The following is a 22,486-nucleotide window of genomic DNA, read 5'->3' on the forward strand; positions in this document are numbered from 1 at the left end:
TTCAATGCTTGCAGTTTGAGTAAAGAGGCTGCAAAGATAAATCATCATGAGAACTGCGACAATTGAAGGATAGCATTATCTTTTCTTACAAAGACGAAGGCACAGAAAATAACAAAATAGAAATTGTCCTTCCGATTCCAGAAGAAATGGGGGAAAATCTGTGAGTCCTGATCATTCTGTATGGCTTGTCTTTAATCATATGAGAAAAGCTCAGTTGACAGACCAAATAGCACTTTCTTTAAACCATATTATGGTAGCCAAAGTTGATGTAACTGTATTCCATACTCTTCTCATTTCATACTATTATTAGAATATATACCTATTAACTACAAAAACAATCTGCTATGAAGTCTTCTTGACGAAAGATATGTTTTTGGAAATATATTTGCAGGCTATATCTACTTTACAAAAGCCTCTTTATATACTGATATAGATGGGATAGTTAGAAAATAGCTACAGATGTTAAATCCTGTTAACAGTTTTAATAAGAGATTGTTAGTAGTAATAGCCATAATCATAGATTCAAAGAAGATAAAAGTTAAGCATGAAAGCTTTCAGGAAGAGATCAGCTAAACAACTTCTAAATGCTGCCTATATAATACTTGGCCATACCTAAAATTCTGGCAACAGAATGTCAGTACTAGAGGCTACCTGTCTTTTTCATTACCAAGGAAAAATTTTTTTTCCTTCTTCACCTAGATGGCCCAGCAAAGCCCCATTAAAGCCCATGGGGAATTTAATTCCTTTCTATTGTCTGTGCTTGGCCTAGGAAAGAGACAGAGGAGACACTATCATCTATAATAGATAGAACAAACAACGTAAAAGGAAAAAAAATCTAGGTGAGTTATAGGTTTTAGAAGTAAAAACTGAAATTAGAAAAAGAAAATATATGAGGAACAGTTAAGGGAACTAGGTATGTCTATTCTAATGAAGAGAAGAATTAGGGATGACATGATTGCTGTCTTCCAGTACACAAGGCACTGTGACAGAGGTGTGTGGTTGATTTACTCTCCAAAGCTCCTGTGGGCAGGACAAGAAGTGATGAGTGGAGGTTGATTAAAGAGAGATCCAATCTGGAACAAAGGTGAAACTTCCTGACAGTGAGAATTAATGAATGGAATAGCTGGTCTCCTGGAGTAGTTGGTGTGCCATCGCTGGGAGTTTTCAAGTAAAAATTGGACAACCATTTGCCCAGGTTAATATAAAGTGTCCTGCCATAGGCAGGGATTTGGATTAGAAGATCTCCAAAGTGCCTTCCAGCCCTGGGATTCTATGATGCTGGGAGTTTTTACTTCAGCTAAATAAATCCAAGTATCCTATTTTTACTGAACATGCACACTGACAGACTTCATGAAGAAAAATAAATATAGAAATTTTACAGTGCACAATTACTTAAGGGCTATCTGTATCTAAATGTGCAGTAATTTGATTACATTTCTATTTAATATTGCAATGATCAAGAATACAAAATAGTGATTTTATTATCAGAGAAAGCAGTAATTTTGCACAGCAAACCATCATTTAAGACTGTGTCACAGTATCTTTGATAAGCTGCATATTGGTTTAAGCTAATGCATTATATGCCTCTAGGGAATGGCAGGTCAAGAGACTGGATTTTAACATCAAAAACCATCCATTAATCTTGACTTAAATATAATTTACCCCTGTGGTAAGCGGAAGAATGGGTATTCAATGAATTACTATTATGAAATATAGCAGTAATATATTTTCCCAGTAATATAAGCAGAAATTTTAGTTTGAACTCTTATACATTCTAATCAATCAAATGCATGAGTGGCTTGGTTTTACTTTGTTTTTATGTTAACTGAAAAAAACTGAAGAGAATCACAGAACTGTGCCCATGCAACTCTATCCCATCAATTCCAACTTACTTTTTAAAGTATTATTATGCCATCCTATGCTTATCTACTTTAATGTGAATGACAAAGAAGTGAGAAACTTTGTGGAATACTATATTTAAGATCAACTTGTCATAATGTTACCTAAATTATGGGAAATCAAAAGCAAATGCACGGGCACAAATTGACAAATGTTTTGTGCTAGTTTTATTTTAAAACGAACACAAGATTTTGTCTAGGGAGCTTGGAATCTGTTAAGGGTTCCCTTACATGGCTTTACTATTAGTTGATTAATGGCTACTGCTTATTCTTATTTGTTTTGGGGATCTTTTTATTATTTTAATGGTGTAAAAATTGTTTTGTTTTATTGTTAGAATGGTTAACTGCCCAGAAACACTTGGTTAAGCTGGGTGGTTATAAAATTTAATTAATTTAATTAAACAAACAAACAAACAAACATGTTAAATCACACTACCAATACAAATTTAAAATAAACAACTAATAAGAGTAAATTATTAAGGAAGTCATATGAATACCATATGACCCTTGCATTATTATCTAAAGATCTATGCACATGAATATATACCAATTATATTATTTTCCTTCATATGCTGTTTTCTAAATTCACATCTCTCTGAGGATTTCACCAGCTCTATTCAAAGAATACCACTTTTTTGGTCTTACAAATCCTTTTGATTCATTCACTCTTGCTTCAAGCAGCTGCTTTGCAATTCAATGCTCATTCATTATCTCTATATGACCAAATCATCCATGTCAATGTACTAGTCACAACACCCTTTCATTCTTGACTCAATCTCTTTCTCCACTCATTCCCTTCCCTGCTTTTACCCACCTTCTTAAACAACCAATTTCCATTATATATACTTTACTGTTTCCCCTGGCACATACAACTCTCAAATGAGGGCAGAAGTATGATTCTTAAGCAAACATTCGTTTGTTGCAACTGACCAGATATTAACCACAAAATTAACTATTGGCTCTCTTTTTTTGCCATTTTGAAATAGATGCTTTATTTTCCTGCCAAACAACTATCTTTGTCTTAACTCTATTAACATTAAATTCATACTCCCCACTGCATTGGACTATCTGTCTAACATTTGCTGCAAACCACTCAGATTGTCAGCTAACAACATGGCACTGGCTGCACTCACATCCATGGTATTCACAAACAATGCACCACTAATACCATTACAAGCATTTCTTATATATTAATTGAAAAATGCATTAAGCAAATAGACATTTCATGTCCTTCTCTTACTTCTTACTCAATGTTAAATGAATTGTTCAGCATCCCATTTATTCACTACATCAGAGGTGGTATTCTGCTGGTTCACTCCGCTCACATGTCTGCACATGTGCACACGCTCTCGGTTCCGAACCGATAACGAAGGTAAGAGTATTTCATGCCTCCACTATATGCTTTATTTCCATCATACATACATCATACATCTTATTCCATTCCCAACTCCATGATTTATGCAAAACACTCCCATATTCAGTTGCTCTAAATCTACAATTATACTATAATTGCATACACATACATGTGTGTGTAGATGGCATGACCTGCTCAGGAACAAAACACTGATTTACCCTGGGTCAAGCATAAAGCTGTCCTGCATTTCCCAAATTTTACTCATTATCAGCTCTTGAACCACTTCAATAAGAGTTCTGCTAAACATCTTCTCAGGCAGATTTAGCAAACTAATTCCCCTGCAATTTCTTCATTCACTTTTGTCACAGTTCTCTTTGGGTAAAATAACAATTATTTTAATTGTCAAGCTCAGAAATCTTTGCCAATATTGAACAAGAACTCTGTAAGCAGTTCAGATTCATACTCTACCATTTCATCAGTCATAAGCAATCTTACTATTTTTTTTTCATTCTCATAATATTTATAACTTCTTATACTCATTTTATAGAACTCTCTTATCACATTCACTGGAGCATAATATGTGACAACTATGAGCTTTTATGAAACCTGAAATAATTTGTCAAAACATACAATACATACTTTCTGGCATAAAGTTTAGCTCTTCCATTCATAATTAAATATTTACTCTTATTCCATGTATGCGTTCATCAATTCCATTCCATAAGATCAGAGACCTTTTGATTTCATAAACAATATTGTTTTCATTCAATTTATATATCATGTTCCTTTACTATTCTGTTATCTTCCATATGCTATGATTGGCAACAGATGGACCCATAAATATTGATCTCTACTTCCTACCTTCAATCAACCAGTTTTTATTTAATTTATTTTCCTTCAATACTTTAAAACACTTATCAGAAAATCCTTTTTACTCAATGTAGGTAAAATACTTTAAGACAATCCATATGTTCCTATTGTGACTAGGTAATGGTTTTGTGTGTCATCACCCAAAGAAAAAACACATTTATCCAATTTTGGGTAATTTATCCAGGTTTGGGAAGCACTGCTTTTGTATAATGATTTTTAATAAGAGAGAGACAAGACAAGATCACCCAACATAGTAACGTGCTTTCTCTGTTAATGTTAACAATACAATACTTGTCAGTCCTGTCACATTTTACCACTAAGACACAATACTTGTCACTTCTGGCACATTTTACAGCAACTGCATCCTTATTTTATTTTAAGCATGCTCCTGCTAGTATCCTTAGTCTAACTAAAGAGTATCTGACAATTCAGGATACAGTTACCCGTATGCCACAAACTGTGAAATATATGCAGCATACTGATTGGATATTGTTTAAAAGCAAACTAAGTCCATGAAATTCCAAGAAGCTCTTTATATTTGTTGACAGAATAACGGTTTTCTCTGAAAAAAGATTCACTGAAATTGTTTTATAATTTGCCAGGCAGCTACAATCTGACTCATGTATAATAACAACAAATTGAACTTTCCTACACATTGTAAATTATTCTGACCAACCCAAAAAGGCTGCACTGGATGTAGAATTTTGTGCAGACCATTTTCAGTTCTGATTGCCTAAACAAATTATTAGAGTAAATATGATATATTAATTGGTGAATAATGTAGTTCTGGTAAAAAATGAAGCTGACCCTACAACCTTATGTCAGCAGACTTCTAGAAAAATTTCCTGCTTTTCACGATCAATTATACTCATGATCAAATACACTCCCTTAAAAAAATAAAAAATCAAATACACTCCCTTAAAATGTTTTTGCCTTGATGCAGCAGGTCCTCTGAAAATCAGAAGTTAACAGATTTTATTTGGGTTGCAATAGTGATGAATCTTTGGACAAATAATTTGACTCCAGGGTCAGAAAGTTCAGACAGGTTTTAGGGTAAAATATGTACCAGAATGCTCAATCCACAAAATGTCTATATCTACACTGATGAGCAGCTATAATCAGGGAGAGGTGGTCCCTCAGATAATCCAACCCCATGCCATTGAACGTTTTAAAAGGCAAAATAGCACCTTGAATTGGACCTGGAAGCGAACTGATAACCAGTGGAGCCCATGGAGCACAGATGTAACAAGTACTGTTCCAGGGGCAGGCAATTGTCCATGTTGTTGCATTTGGCAGCAGCTGAAGCTTCCACATAGTCTTCAAGGCAGCCCATGTTTAGCGTATTGCAGAAATCCAAATGGGAGGTGATTAGGATATGAGTGACAGTGAGCAGATCTCCCCAATCCAGGAATAGGTGCAACTGTGCACTACATGAAGCTGTGCAAAGATCCTCCTAGACATGATAGCCAACTGCTCTTCAAAGCAGGAGCTGTGAGTACGGGAGGATCCCCAGTTTGTCCATCAGATCTGTCTGAGGCAGTGCCACTCTACTTGGCACCAAAAATGGCATAGCCTGAGAATAGGAAAGCTCCAAAACTCAACACCATTCAGTCTTGCCAGGATTTGGCTGAAGCCTGTTGTTCCCCATCCAGATACGTCCCAGGTACTGGGATAAGATATTTTCAAAATGTTATGGCTCTCAAGTTCAAAGACTGCTTAAGAACAAACTAACTTTAGTTAGTTTGTCTAAGCCATAACAAACTAACTTTACTATTAAAAGCTCTATCTGTTGACTCAGAGGGGTATCTACTTAGGAACTTAGGAGACAATCCTGATCACTGAATATCTGGCTTAGAGAGAATGGACAATAAAGAAGGCTTAGAAAAAAATCATAAAATTAAGACCTGGCCAGGATATTAATATTTTTATCTGAACAGCACAGTGTATATCATGGGTGTCAAACTCGCAGCATTATGTTGCTGACGTGACAAATTGTGATGATTTTCCCTGGGCGGAACTGGGTTGGGCATAGCCCATGGGCCACTAGTTTGACACTACTGGTGTATATAAATAGAAAAGAGCAACAGAAAGAGAGTGGTTACTGAAACTATCGTTTATGCATGGTATCATAAAGGAGCATCTGATGGGGCACTGGGTTGATATTGATAATGTTCAAGCAGCCATGTTGCAGAATTCTGGTAGACAAATTATCCCAAACAGATGTGGATGCTTTTCATCAGAATGATGCTATAACTTTGGTAAATATCAATGGCAAATTATAACTAGCCACCACCTATACAGGGCTCTAGAAACTGACACATTTCTGTCAGTAGACTATATTTTGGGAAATGAATGTTGCTAAAGGCAGACAATTGAATTATTCTGAATGCCAGAGAGCCATTCTGACAATCATCCAACTCTTCTGTACCTTAAAAAGTAATAAAATATTCTAAATCATCAAAGAAAAGAAGATTATTCATCATTCATTCATATTCAAGGAAGTCACTGTAAATAGGACTTTGGGGTTTCTGCTGCCAAAATATCTACTTTCTGTATATAAAGGCACACCAACTCAGTACAGTACAGGATATGATCTCAATGTAGTGCATATAAAGCTGCAGATTGATTTTTCTGAGTGCTTTATACTGTTTAATTACATCTCCATGTAGAGCTGAAAAAAATTACCTATGTTTATATATAAACTGTGTTGCTTTTGATGTTGTGTTTATTGCCCATAGCAATGTGGGCAATAAAGTTTTTGCATATGGTCCAGGTAAAGCACGAAAACATTGCAAGTTAAGTACTGCTTCAGTTCATTGTTTACACTGGAATTTTTTCTTCCCATGGAATGTAAGTAAAACGCAGTGTTTGTCCAATAAATGGTAAATACTAAAAAAAACACACACAAAAAAAACAAACACCTCCAACTCTCATTTTTATGTATTTTATCAATCTGGATTTCTATTGTTTCATGAAGGCAGTATAGATACTAAAGGCTAGAAACATTAAGAATACTTACCAATATCTTTCCCTTTCCCTTCTAGTACATTAAAATATGCCTTCCTATATATTTCTTTGAAGACTAATGGAATTTCTTTTCTGAATTTTGAAAAATAGGAATATTCAATCTGATTCATAGGATTAAAATAAATGTTTTAGTTACATAGGTCAGCCTCCCTCAAGCTGTATAAGACTACAATTACCACCAAGGAAACTAAAGTGAAGAAAAGGATGGGGAAGACTGATTTACTGATATCCAAGTGTTCTAAATTATATTTTTGCTCATGGATCTGTATAGACTATAGCAGATTGTATATCTTCACAGATTTAATTAGAAATTCTTACACTAAAATTTGTTCAACCCAGAGACTTGATAACTCCTGACCTTTTATATTGCCATTCCTATATATGATGATTATTATAGTTTTTTTTTAAAAAAAACAGGCAACTGTTTATTATTACAAGCTGATAATATTATAGAGAAAGAATCTTAATAAATCAGCACTGTGTTTTTCACATCACTCTTTTGAGCACCAATTTGAAAAGCAACACTTCTCTCCCCCTCCTTAAAAAGCTGTCAAGCTGTTCAGAGTAGTTTGCAATATGACAATAGTACTATTGTGAACTGTGCCTGGGTTTCCTTCCCACCGTGAGTTAAAATGGGCAGTTCCTGTTGCCTATGATTGGTGTCCAGTGAAACAATACAGAGCCAGTTTTTATCAGCTTCTCACTACAAATGTAAAGCGAAGGAACCCAAGCCTCCATATCATGCAGAACCATATGCCAACCCTGCTGGTTTATCACTAAGAATCAAGATCCATCATGTCTTCTGTGAAATTTCACCTCACATACCTTCTGTGAAATGCAGGGTTTTGCTGAAAATTGAACCTTTTCACAACAGCAAGAACAGATGGATAGGAACTGTGGCTTGGCAACAGGGTTTTTAAAAAAAATCCATACTAGTAATAAGTAGACACACTCTAAATGAAATGGATAATGTATGACCTTTATCCCATTTCTTTTAAAAAAAGAACACATCACTTTGTCATAATGTCAGCTTTTTAAAAAAAAAATTCAAGATTTTATTCTACTAGAGGTAGTATTAAGAGAAGATTCTGTATAAACCCTTCTTTACTTCGCTTATGTCTTAACTAAACATTATTTATATATATGTGTGTGTGTGTGTGTGTTTTAATTTGTGCTGATAAATAAATATTTATCAGCACAAATATAAACTCACTCTCTCTCTCTCATCTATCTATCTATCATCTATCTATCTATCTATCTATCTATCTATCTATCTATCTATCTATCTATCATCTATCTATCTATCTATCTATCTATCTATCTATCTATCTATCTATCTATCTATCTATATATATATATATATATATATATATATATATATATATTCTGGATTATTATACCAAAGAATTGTGCAGTTACAATATGTAAAATATACATTTTTTTGTTAAAGGAGCACAATAGTACATTGATTTTAGCAATTTTTCATAAAATAAGTACATTTTCTCCAAAGTAAAAACAAAATTGATCTCACAAAAGTCACATCTTGTGTATTTAAATCATTAAAATTTTAAAATAAAAAAATTAATGGAAAAAATAGATAAGTATACTCCATCATATTAATTTCATTTATGTTTTATTCCTTCACAAATTTGTCAATCCCTTTTTAAACAGAAAGAGCAGAATTTTGTTTGTTTAGAGGAATTCATTCAGTTACCTGTTAAATTATCCCTAACTAGATCTCTATGTTTAGTGCAAATAATCACAGATTAGAAGAGTTAGCAGAAAAGGTGATATGACATATTTTCAGTATGATCCTTAGGACATACAGATGCATAATGTAAAAAAAAAACCTTTTAAATCTCTGAAATGAAGATGTGTAAACAACCTACCAGTATATTACAAATTTTAAGAGAAAAGTTTAAAATTAATCACAGTTTTCTATTGAATCTAAAATCAAAGATATTTAAAGTGATGCTTTGGAATTACTCATTACTTCCCTCACCATAAAGATACAACCAAACCATACTCTTTCAACGTCTAATTAATAAATGATTGATAACAAGCTTAAACTGCATTCGCAACCCAATTGTTAGGCAAAATATTGCCTACCCATGCTCCCTGGTGCTGTATTTTATCTCTAATTTCATGATCAAGCCTATAAATTGGTTTCAATCGACAAAAAAGGACCATCAAGTATCTACCATGACAATACAAGATGCTTACAAGAAAATGCACTTTAGAAACAAGTAAGAAAAGAAGACAAATGAAGGAAAGGTACCAACGTCTGAAAGACAGTCATCAATACTGACAGATTACTGTAATTTTGGCTGTCAGAACAATTGATTTAGGCAGCATATGCCAATCAATACACTTGTAATTTACTGAACAACATTTGATATACAGTTAACCAAGACATGTTGCAGTCCCAGACTATTTTTAATGGACACAAATTTCACAATATGTGCTTTGGAATCTCAGCACTATTTATTGAGTGGAATTTAGCTGACATTGCTATATAATTATTATCATATAATTAAGTAAAATTGTTAGAATTTTGATATTTAAAGATTCATTGTTGTCGCCTATACTATGTATTACGATCTTCCAGATATTTGCTAAAAAGATCATTTAGATAAGTGTTAATTTAAAATGCGTATTTTTGACCTCTTATAAAACCTTAAAATTGTATTTAATTACCATAATCAGGTATAGATTTTAAACTAGGTACATATAATTAAATCTAACTTCATCAAATAAAATACCAGTTTCAACTCCATGGGAAATGTCCAAAAAAGCCTGACTTACCTTAACATATTACACTATGTCCAACCAAGCATCCTCTATAAAAAATAATAATTAAAATACTAACCAAACAATAAAATAACACAAACCTGTTCACTACAAATAATTATGTCTAATAAAGAAATGAATATCATTGACAAGAGATGCAAAGACTAGCAGCTCACTACTACAATTAATGAAATTTAACAGAAATATATGACAACAGCATTTATATAACATATGTGAAATGAGTGTCCTTTGCTATTGATTTTGAAAATTATTTATGGATTGGTTTGTAGTCAAAAAATGTTTCTTCACGTAATTTAAAGATGAATAAGTTTAGAACAATATATTTTTACAAATAATTTTAAATGTTTAGAAGTCATTCAAAATAAAGTATTTTAAATCAAGTTAACTTTGTTTTCACTTGGAGACCACTTCTGGATCGTGAGCATAAGGCTGAAAAAAAATGAAATTCTGAGTTTGGATTTTTCTGATTAGATGGGTTTTATGGTAATAGAAATGGCTAGTATATATTGAAAATTTGAGACTGTATTTATTATTTTATTCTATTGTGCTATAGTAAATCAATTCTTTTCTTTCTTTTTTGCCTTTTCCTTAAACTTTTTCTTTTTCCCTTTTTCGTCCCTTACTTTCCCACTATTCTCATTTTTTCTTTGTATTTTATATTTTGATAAACTAATAAAAATTTGGATAAATAAAATAAAATAATCAAGTTGGAGCCAAATCTTTCTATCATCTCATTTTATTCTTGCAATTTATGTTAATCAATATTATCTTAAGATTGATCAAAACTGAATATATGGAAACCCCGGATATAAATCAAACATATGATACAGTCCTAGGCATGATTATTTGAAAGCAAATTACTTTATGCTCAGCTGAACTTGTTTTTGAGTGTTTTCTTTTTGTTAAAGGATACAAATTTTGGTATAATGGAATGAGCGATTTCAGAGCTCTGCTAGCATTTATAGCTGTTGCTCGAACCATAATAGGAAGAATTTTTCCATTTACAATAGCACCATCAAATAATGGACCAAAGAATGGGACCTGAATTCAAAAAGTTGAGAAATTCAGCCATTAAATTAGTAGTTTCTACAACAATTAGCAATCAGCTTTAACCTCTCATTAATCATAAATTATTTAAAATACTGCTTCTTGATGACAATATGATCATCTGAACATTTTCAAAAAGAGAGAATTCTTTCTATATTAATGTCTGCTTCAATAATTACTTATATTCAAATTTATTTTAAACTTAATCTGATATACGCAATAATATCACAAAAAATATTCTCTTAAAGGCTAAAGTATAACAAAGGCTGTAGAGGTTGCAAATTTACTGTGGGGTATTGTTGTTTATGAAAAAATATGAATAGTTTGTGGGCACCTTAACATACAATTAATTGTTGAATGCAATTAATATCAAAATATAAATATATGTTTAAAAGAGATAATGGTAATTTATGCATGTATAAAAGACCATCCATATCTTACTATATCTTACAATAATAATTAAAACACAGAATATACCCTGTTTCCCTGAAAATAAGACCTTCCTAGATAAAAGGAAGGCGGGGCCTGACGTCGCTACAACTTGACATGCAATCTTGGGGCTCCAGGATTGCTGTCGAATCTCTGTTGCTGGACGGTTCTTTTTGGACCTAAACTGTCCCGAAGAGACAGTGATAGAGAAGGGCATGTCCTACTGATCTCAGGGACATCAGAAAGTCCCTGACTGATCCAGGAGAAAGCTTTTTTTGCCAGCTACAAGAAAAGCAGCCATTTTAAGCTGCATAAGGTTGGGACAGACCCCTGTGCAGGAGAGTGTGTCGGAATTGGTGAGATAAACTTTACTATTTACTATGAGAGAAGATAATACCCAAAAGACTTAAAGTAAATTAAAATTGAAGATAGAAGAGAGCAAATGAGGGATTAAGCCTGTATTAAAATTAGAGTGTTATCTTTCTTTTTTTAACTCCGTTTTTATTGGGTGGAACTTTCTTCCTTTTTCTAACATTTGGGTGGATTTTACCTTTTAAGCATTTTTTCCCCCTTAAACCTCATAACAAAGAGAAGGGTAAAAGCAGAAGAAAATGAAGTAACACTGTCATCTAGAGGCTGGAGGCTTGGAAACACTAATTCCTTTGATCATTTGACTGATATGTTATGTGTTAAAGTTCTAGATTTTGTTTACTGAAAGGAACAGTGGGAAGAGCACGAGTTGTTTATACAGGTGTTTTTTGGAATATTATCAGTAGCTGGACTGGAGTAAAGATAAAGCTTGGACTTGAAAGACTATAGTAAATTTGTTTAACATTTAGCAATAAGCCTTGGATGTTTTAGTGGCAGTGTTTACAACTTGGAAAAATGGTGCAACAGGAAGAAGAAAAAGAATTTTGCAAAAAAATATGCAAGGAATCCAAAAAGGCTAATAGGTACAGAGAACATTGAAAAGAATCTTGAGATTATAGAGCAAAGAGTAGAAAAAATGGGAGGAAGAACCAAGAATATCCATAAAACGATGATGAAATTTGAGGATAGAATTAAAAAAATTGCAGAAAAACATGAACAAAGTGATAAGAAAACTGTTGATATTTGAGAGGTTGATGAACTGGAACTCTATCTTAGACCTTAAAACATGGAAGAAGAAAGGGGAGAAAATTTGGCAGAGATAAGGAGAATACCTTTGGCAGAAGCACCAGTGATAACCAAAGACAAGCTGATGGAAAGAACAGATGAAGGGTTTCGAGCCTTTAAAAGATATGCAATGAACAATAAGTTGCTAAGAGAAGGCCACATAAGATTTACTAAGAAAACTAGGCGAGGAGAGCGGAGATTGCGATCTTTTTGAGTTGTGGTCTGGGACGAACGGAGTTGGGAGGCGCGTGGGAGAGGGAAGGGTAGCGAAAGCTTAATTAGACTACCTGGGGCTAGAATGCAAGCTGATGTTTGTTTGAGTTGCTATTTCAATATAAGGTCAAGAAAGATTGGTTGGAGAGTCTTCAGGAAAGTGGAGTAAATATGGGAGGAGCAATGGATGCGGATAAAATATATATGTCGATATGGATAAAGGCAGGGTGGAAGGTAAAAAATTTACATGTGGAGGTGGGTAAGGATAGAAAGGGAGGTGTTGGAAATGAAAAATGAAAGAAGTACTTGAGTTTAATGGTTTTATAGAAAGGTTTGGATATTCGGATAAAAAAGAGATAAATTAAAGGTCTGAATAGATAGACAAAGCAATGAGACTTTTAGTTGGGGAATCCTAATTGATCAACTTACCTGGCTCTAATACAGTTTGAAACCCTGCAAGTAGTAAAATAACCGAAATTTGGAATGAGCTACATTGTTTAAGATTTACAGATAATGGGAAGCTGTGTTAACGTAGTGGGTTTATTGACCCTTCTTGTTTCTCCTTTCTTTTTGTGTATGTGTGTGTGTGTGTGTGTTTTTTTTTTTTAGTTTTTACTATTCTCTTTTTTTTTTGGCTTTACTTTTATTTTATGTTTTTAATTTTAAAGTTAGCTGGCCTTATTATACTCAAATGCTTGTTAAAGAATTATGCCGGGTATGGGACCTGCGAAGCCGTAAGGGGGTTAGGGAGGGGGGATTATAGGGGGGAGGGGGGAGGGTGGAATTACAGTTTCAATTCTTAGAACAATAAGAATTCACTTGTATACTGCGGCTTGTTTTTCTTTTTTCTTTTTTTCTTTTTCTCTTTTAACAAACTGAATTGTATGGATACACCAAAGCGAGGAGAAGAGGGAAAGAGGAGGGAGAAGTAAAGAGGGAGTGAGAGGGAATGTAAGGAGGGTGAGATGGAGGGAGGGGGAGATGTCTGAGGGGGAAGGGAAGTAGAAGAGGGGAATGCTGGAGGGGTGAAATGAAAGTTGGAGGGGGAGAAGAGAGGGTGTATGGGGGAATGATGTTGGGTTTTTTTTTTCTCCTTTTTTTATGCACAGTATATAAGTGATTGTATAAAATGAAAATGAAAATGAAATAAATAAAATGTATTTAATAATCAAAAAAAAAAGATTTACTAAGAAAACAACTAGAATACAGATTTTACAAATGGCAAGAGATATTGGATGGCACTATTTCTGGAAGGATACAGGATGACAAAATGAAATGTTACAACGAAAATTAAGTTAAACTTAAGTTAAATTTTGAGTATTATGTATAAGATAAAGTAATATTAGTTATAGTTGAATAAATGATTAACAATGATAATAATGTATCTATATATACTAGAGGGATAATATGGAATTTTATATAAACTGCAAGTGAGAATATAAAGATGTAATATCATTGAATGATTCCAGGATGATGTAAAGAAATGCCATAATATATAATTTACTTTAAATTTAGCATGCTTCACATAAAAGGGAGGTAATAATAGTTATACTCAATGAATGTTTTATAATCATAATAATTGTATCTATATATTTGATTGATGATCTGAACAATGGAATGTGCTGAAATGAGTAAGTTGACATATGAAATTAGAGAACAAGAAGATAAATAAATTTATAGGATATGGGATTTATCTTATCTGTGGTTAGATTTAAAAAAATACACATGGAATTGAAAAGTATTACAGAATGTTACCAAAAATGAATCAGAATAGGGTATAAAAATATTTTATTATTGGATATATTGAAGATGATGTAATGAACTACGACAATCTAAATGAACCCATATTTAGAATATTTTGTTTAAAATGAGGACACAATAGTGAAAGTCAAATAAATGAAGTACTATAATAACAATGTATATAAACGTATTTGACTGACAATGTCAGTCAATTTATATAAAGTTTAAGTGATGACTATGGAAAGGATGCACAAAAACCTTGTAACCAATCGACACACTGTATGTAATGGAAGATGTTTTTATGTTTTATGTTTTATGTTTTTGTCTGTCTATGTTTGTTTAAAAATAAAAATAAAAACTTTTTATATAAAAGACCTTCCTAGATAATAAGCCCCATCGGGCTTTTGAGTGCATGCGCTAAAATAAGTCCTCCCATGAAAATAAGCCCTCGTCGAAAATATTGCAACACAGCAGCAGCCATGAGTGACTACGCTTGCGGCCTCCTGCACCTCACAAATAATAAGACCGCTCCGAAAATACGGCCAAGGGATCAGGGATCAAAAGAAAATAAGACCCTATCTTATTTTTGGGAAAACGCGGTATAATCCAAAGGAAGCTTTGGAAAAAACAACAACCATGAAATAAAAAATTGAAACACCCCACAAGGAATCTACAATCCATTCTCACTCAGAACTGGAAACAGACCCAAGTTTTAAAGGTTCCTTAAAAAGTACGGGGGAGGGCTACAACTCTCAGATGGGAAGGTTGCAGATACTACAACAGAGAAAGCTCACTAATATATGCTCTGGTTATCCATAGCTATTGTTGAACTGCAGCTATTTAATTACAAAAACAATACTAATGCCATTGTTCTATAGCCCAAACAATCTGTTGAAATCTGTGCTGAAGATGAACTCTTCAAGATGTTCAACTCAGGAACAGCACAGCACCTCATCCTCTATTGATGGATATAGCATAAATCATTAGAAGATGCCTTATTTTTTCATATTCTTAATGCTGAGCATATTAATTTTTCACTGAATATATATTTTCAAATTCTATAAAAATGATGTTTTCTTCTGAAATCCATAATATCCTTTGACTAGACAGTGTGAACATCATTTTCTAAACGTCTTAGCTGAATAGGAATAGTTGGAACATACCTCAGGTTTTTTCATAATCTGAATACTGAACATGTAATTTTTCATTGGATATATAACAATAAGTACATCTCCAAATTCTGTAGGAATGATTCCTCTTCGATAGTCTCGAATATGCTCTGACCAGACAATGTGAACTTCATCATTTCCTAAATGCCTAAGCTGAAACAAGAGAAATAACATAGTAGTTCCCAAATGTCTATGGAGATTCTCAGTTGTCCAGGTCATAGTTGTCCCAAAGGTGCTTACTTTCAAAAGGCAACTGGACTTTCTTGTTTTGCTAGAAGACATTTCGCTTTCTCATCCAAGAAGCTTCTTCAGTTCTTCATGACTGCAAGGAATATAAATCCTTCCGTTTTCCATCATTCAGTGAGAACTGAAGAAGCTTCTTGGATGAGAAAGCGAAACATCTTCTAGCAAAACAAGAAAGTTCAGCTGCCTTTTGAAAGAAAGCACCTTTAGGATAATAGTTCCTATATAATACATTAATCAAGAAATTCCCAGAAATGAAAGAAACATTCAAGATGGCTACATTGCATATAATATCAAAATGCTTTATCCCAGTCTTTTAAAGAAACATATATTTTATTCATTTTATTTATAAGTTTTAATATTTGCTTTATGGTTTATTTTATTGTATACTGCCCAGAACAACATGTGTGAGATGGGTGGCTATATAAACTTGATGAATGAATGAATAAATAAATAAATAAATATAGGAAATGATCTTAGTAAACCACCAGACTGTATCCCTAGAATATAATGATGCTACTACAACAGTTACTATTAACAACTATTTTTATTACTTTTTTTTTTATAGTTTATAATTATGTTTAAACGAACAACTTTTTAACATAAGGTTTTTGTTTTGCAATTATTGGTAGACAGAACTGTCATAAACCAATATGATCAGTTAAAAGTATTTCTATAGTTACAGCACCAGGTTACAATTTCTACTAAAGCACTGAAAAGAAATCAAGCACTGGAAAAGCAGAGATATCTGAAATTTCATTAAAAAAAATCGAAATAGTTGAAAACATTCTTCCTTTATAGCCTCATCATGTGTCAGCTTTCATAATAAGTTTACGTTAACTGAATACAAAAGAAATGTGAAATAAATATAACCAGAAGGGACGATCAAATTTAATTTTGATACATTAATGTCATATGCTGTATATGTTACAATACCAGCCAGAGTTAATACTAAGCTGCAGGCTACACTGTGATTTCCAAATGGCAGATCATTCTAAGTGATACCAGGTATAATTGAAGTAATAAACAATAGTAAAAGCAAAGAACACTGGCAAGAAGAATTCAAGTATTTACTTTAAAAAAATTAAGTAAGTTAGTTTTGGAAAGAGAAGACAAGTGAAATAATGCAGGCTCAATTTCCTTTTATTTATCTATTACATTAACCCTTGAACTCTTGCCAAAATTATCACTAATGTGTAGAACCCACTGATCTAAAGAAGAGATGAGGACATTACAATTTTTTGATGGCTAGTTGCTTTTGTTTAGGGTGCTTTTGTTACCCACTTCACTTTTTTACCAATCCTAGTTAAATTGTTAACCTTTTTTCTTTAAAAAAGGGGAAGAGGAAAATGTACTCTCAAAATGGATATATTCAAAGTACCCATAATGCAATTCTCTTTTAGCATAAATAAAGATATGCAGAGCACAGCATAGGAACAAAAAAAGCGAGGAAAAAAAACTAAAGGAGAAAGTAAATACACTCCATATAATTTTTTAAAACATACGTTTATCTTTCTCTTCATTCTAACAGTATATAAAGCAATTGGAAAAAAAACATGAAAAATGGACTTTGTAATCATTTTTTTAACAAAAAAATAGCAAATAGATTACACACTTCCTTCTGTGCAAAAAAATAAATGCACCTTTGGTATTGCCTTCTTTGGTAGAGAACCACAAGTAAGTGTTCCTTATAACCGTGTACCAGTGTCAGATATTGGCTGGGAAGAACTTTTTTCCTATTCCTCCATCCAGGTTATTTTCAGCTGTGTGATGATTTAAATGGTTTCAAATCACTTTACATCCGCATGATGGGATTTAGATCTGACCTGGCCACTCCCAAACCCTTAGTTTCCTTTTAGTCATTCCTTGGTGGATTTACTGGAATGCTGAGGATCACTGCCATGTTACAAGATTTTCAGTTGAACTTTGATCTTCTGATAGACGATCACACATTATCCTCAGGCATACACTTATTCAATGAAGAATTCATAATGGATTTTATTATGGTGAACTGCCCAGGCCCTATTGCAGCAAAGTAAACCATAACATTTTTACTACCATGCTTTGCAGTTGGTATCAGATTCTTCTGGTGAAATGCTGCTTTCTTTCTTTCTTTCTTGGCCAAACATGTTTTCTAGCCTTACAACTAAATAACTCTGTATTTGTCTTTTGGTCCAGAACAAATTTTCCAGAAGTCCTAGGTATTTATGAGCAAATTTTAGTCTCCCCCTGATGTTCCTTCAGGACAGTTAAGGTTTCCTTCTGGGATATCTCCCATGCAGAGTTTCTTTCTTTTGATAGACTCATACAGCTTTAATATCAATAGTGGTGAGAACTCTCTGTAGGTCACTTTATGACATTAGGGGATTCTTTTCGCATTGTGTGTTCTGTTCTCTGACTGAACCTACTGGGATGGCCTGCCACAGGCAAGTTGGCAATTGTCTGAAATCTCCATTTGCAGATGTTGTGGACAGTGGAATGATTGACGTCAAATTGTTTGGGTTTTTTTTTTAAATCCCTTCTCAGACTTACAGGAATTTATACTTTTTTTTGAAAGGTTCAGAGAATTCTTTTGACCTAAGCATGGTGACACTACAAACTTTAACAACAAAGAGCAAATGAAATGTCTGAGGATTAAATGAGATAGGTTCTCCCAGATTTCTCTAAAATGTTCTAATCATCTATACCTGATTCTGATTTTAGATATTTGACATTGCGATAAATATAGGATGCACTTATTTTTTTCTGCATGTAAAATTTGCATTTATTTTTATTTAAATTACACAATTACACAACGGACTACAACATGTAAATGGTGCATGATATTTGGTAGAGATATCCCCCTGAAACCCACAACTTCCTCGCCCAGTTGGCATTCCAGGAAACCGAAGTCCTGGATTTTTTCCAAATCTTAAGGTGGGTGGAGCCCCTTGTTGGGGGCATCTTTTTGATTTTTGTTTTGGTCAGTTTATATAACATCTCATCTTGATTTGTGTTGGGCTTTTTTGTACTGTATTGTGTGCTGCCCAGAGTCAGTTGGAATTGGGTGGTGCCTAAACTGAATTAATTAATTAATTAATTAAATATCATGATCATGCAGATTATCTCTGTGGTATTTTCTGGGGATTTATCTGTGCTCTCAGAGTCACCTCAATCAAAGTGCAATTGGTCCATTTGCATTTGAAAGGCAAAAGCCACTCTTTTGAAGATGGCAAAGTTCACATTTTGGATTGGGAGGACCATTGGTTTGAAAGAAGGGTAAAATAATTCATCTATGTTAGAATGGAACATAGAGGGGGAGGAATAAGACACTATCTATCTCCAGTCTACATTGCAACCCTTGCAGCAGTTCCAAGAAGATTCCACAACCAATTGCACCCTGATTCAAGTGGCTCTGAGGACATAGATAAACCCCCAAGTAATCTCAACAGCTCTTAGAGAGTGCTAATGATTAGATGACTGCAAAGAAATACAATCCTTCCATTCCCCCTCATACCACCTTATCCTTGCATCTTACCACCATCCAGTCTCAACTGTCAATACCTGTCCTTTCATTCCCCACCCCCATCAGAACTGATGAAACTTCTTGGATGTGAAGTGAAACATTTTCTTCTTCTTCCTCATAGGAAAAAAAAACCAGCCGAATTTCCTTTTGAAGAAAAAAAGCACTTTTGAGATATTTCAGCAAAGGAACCATTCTTTATTTAGAACTGAAATATATCCATTTGCAATGTTTAGGGACTTTCTGATTTCTTTTTCTCACTGACTTATAGTGTGGTGGTAAGAACACGAGTCTTTTTTCTAATACTGGGACTCTGTAATAGTTGCTTAGTTCAACAATAGTAATTTGAATGCTAATCTATCTGGGAACCAATCCCTGCCACCTTAATTTCAAAACATGTTTTTTTTTAATTAGGGCCTGAAGAAATAAATTTCAGTTCCCAATTGTGCAGAATATATACCATGTCTTTTTGCAAATGAAGTTTGTTTAATTGTCTTTACCATGGAGAGCTACATTCTCTGTCAGGTCTTCTCATAGTGCTTCCTTTGTTGAATCTGATAAAATACAATTACTTAAGAGCCACTACCCATTCGGTCTTCTGACTTGTCAAGCACTGCTATTAGGTTACAAGGCTGAATTTGTTGCAAATATGTACCAGGCTGTTCTCAGGCAGAAACACAAACATGTCACCAGCAGTGCATCCCAAACTGACTTCTGTCTTTTAACCTTCACTTTTGTTATTGAAGGAACTACCAATAAAGGCTTCATTTCTTTTTTCTCAGTCTCTGAGGTTAGCACACTCCTGACTTAAAAGAAAAAAGATATGCTTCTTAAATTTCTGGATCAAACTCCCATTATATCTCCACATGTGCTTGTCCAGTGAGCTCTTCCTGGAACATGGCTGCCTTATATTCCTCTTACAATCTCTGCTTCTTGAGCAGGAAGCAGTCACTCCATCAGCTACTCTCAGCAATCAGCAATCAAGATATACCCCTTGAAATCAGTAGCTATTCGAGAGATTACTTTTTTTACTCCTCTCAGCTAAACTCCTTAGAACAGTTTCTGTGATATTCTTCCTCCTTTTCCCTAATGAATTTCATGGCAAAATGATCTTTGTTCATTCAGTAAAATATACAAATTTTATGATTTAATTTTTAACTTTAAAAATAATTGGATTCCATTTAAAAAAATCAAATTGGAAGGAAAGGTATTGCTTTCTTTTTAAAAATATGCTGGACTAAAGAACACAATGTGGAGTACAGAAAAATCAATATTTCACTTAAATGCTATACAGGACAATCATACTCCTTTAGTTGATGTACTTCTATGTTAAAGGCTCCAATATTTCTAAGATCTTTCTGGAAGAAATGAGATGAGCCACATTTGAATCTTTTTTTTCCTTAGCTGGCTCAAAAATATGCTTCCTATTGGGGAAATACTTTAGACTACCTCAAGGAAAGATCATGTTTTGCTGTAGGGTGGAATTATGATTTGGGATCACTTCAATCCAATGAAGTACCACTTTTGCTCTGAGTATACATAGTATTTTCTTTATATATTGAATTAGTATTTCAACAACAGAAATGCAAACTCCTTAAAGGAAGAGAAATGTTTCTGTAACAGTTAGAGAGATGGAGAATTGAGAGAAATCTGATCAAAATTCAAATGGAATGCACAAAGACTGAAGGATAGCAGTCTTTATTGTCTCAGGTAGCTGTTAATAATCTATTAGGTTTTTGTTCTGTGTTCAAATTTGCCAACTATTAGCAGAAATTATCATGCATATAGAGGCCACTGTATATGAATTAGCTGAAGACAGGAACAAAATAAACTATAAAAATATCTAATAGAGGAGACAATTTCACAATTCAAAATGCACTGACGATGTCTTCTCGAATGGTAACGAAACATCTGCAACCAAATTGCCAAGCTCGGAGCTCAAACCAACAGCCTAACAATTTCACAAATCTAGAAAACAGATGCTGTTATGATGTCCCTTTAACAAGATGTTTGTAATCACTTGAGAAGTGGAGCACATCCAGAGCTTTTCCCAACGAGGACCCAATTGTTGGGGGCAATATGCTGACTGTAAAAGCTTAGAGAGGGCTGTAAAGCACTGTGAAGCAGTATATAAGTCTAAGTGCTATTGCTATAAACAGCTGTCATGGGAATGAGTGATTCTGAGTTTCAATTCTGCATGGTTTGATGATGTTTCACTCCTACAACAATGAAAATCCCCAATGTATTTGCTTATTCTGTTTTAACTGCAGTTTGCTATGATGCCTGAATCTGGGCATCTTTAGGTACTGTAGATGAAACACGTCTAATTCAGCCTGAGCTACATCCGTAATCTCCCAATCAGAATTGCTGAGTTCATGTTATGAAATACTGCTTAGAGTCTCTGGGTTTGTCAGTCTATATATCTAAATAAATAGGCATTTTGAATTGTAGAAGAAAAATGGCTGTTTGATGGGAGTTTTTAAGGTATCAGTGGAAATTTTTAGAGCACAAAGTCTGTTAAATAATAACACAGGAAATTATTAGAGACTGAACATAGAACAAATCTGAAAATTGCCAGAGGCATAGCTATTTCTCTGTACTAACTGTTGATGATATAATTCAGTTACAGGTATTAAACTCCATGCTGAGGTCAATCTGCCTCACTTCTTCCAATATTGCACTTCTACAAGTGCTCATTAATGTGTCTGCGGAATGGATTAGAACATCTGAAGATATATGTACAGAATAGAAGGTTTTAAAATCTAATGATAGCTAACCATTCATTGTAATAAGACAAATATTCCCTCTCTCAATTTATGTCAGTAATGTGGAATTTATTGGATTTTAAATGAAAAAAGAAATACCAATAGTGCAAAACAATTTATTTTTGAGATTGTTATAAAAGGTCTGGAGTTGCTGATTACATATACTGGCTACAAATATATGTAATTGTTAGATGATAATGTATTTTTGATATGGTTGTTCATGGTAAAGTGTGCACCCCCTATCTATTTGGTCAGAAGTCAAT

General features: G+C 33.7%; 1 protein-coding gene across 3 annotated transcripts in view; it reads right to left on the reverse strand.

Moving 5' to 3' along the window:
* RALGAPA1 (Ral GTPase activating protein catalytic subunit alpha 1) overlaps nt 1–22,486 on the reverse strand; it is a 132,257-nt gene that overhangs the window by 14,571 nt on the left and 95,200 nt on the right. For all 3 annotated transcript variants that reach the window (XM_032230895.1, XM_032230912.1, XM_032230904.1), the window contains exons 37-38: nt 15,708–15,866; nt 10,874–11,001 (exon numbers count right to left, since the gene is read on the reverse strand). In XM_032230895.1, coding sequence (XP_032086786.1) covers nt 10,874–11,001; nt 15,708–15,866 — 287 coding nt within the window. The remainder of the gene's footprint in view (nt 1–10,873; nt 11,002–15,707; nt 15,867–22,486) is intronic.

Source organism: Thamnophis elegans, chromosome 1 (genome assembly GCF_009769535.1).
Source record: "Thamnophis elegans isolate rThaEle1 chromosome 1, rThaEle1.pri, whole genome shotgun sequence".
NCBI classification, from domain to species: domain Eukaryota; kingdom Metazoa; phylum Chordata; class Lepidosauria; order Squamata; family Colubridae; genus Thamnophis; species Thamnophis elegans.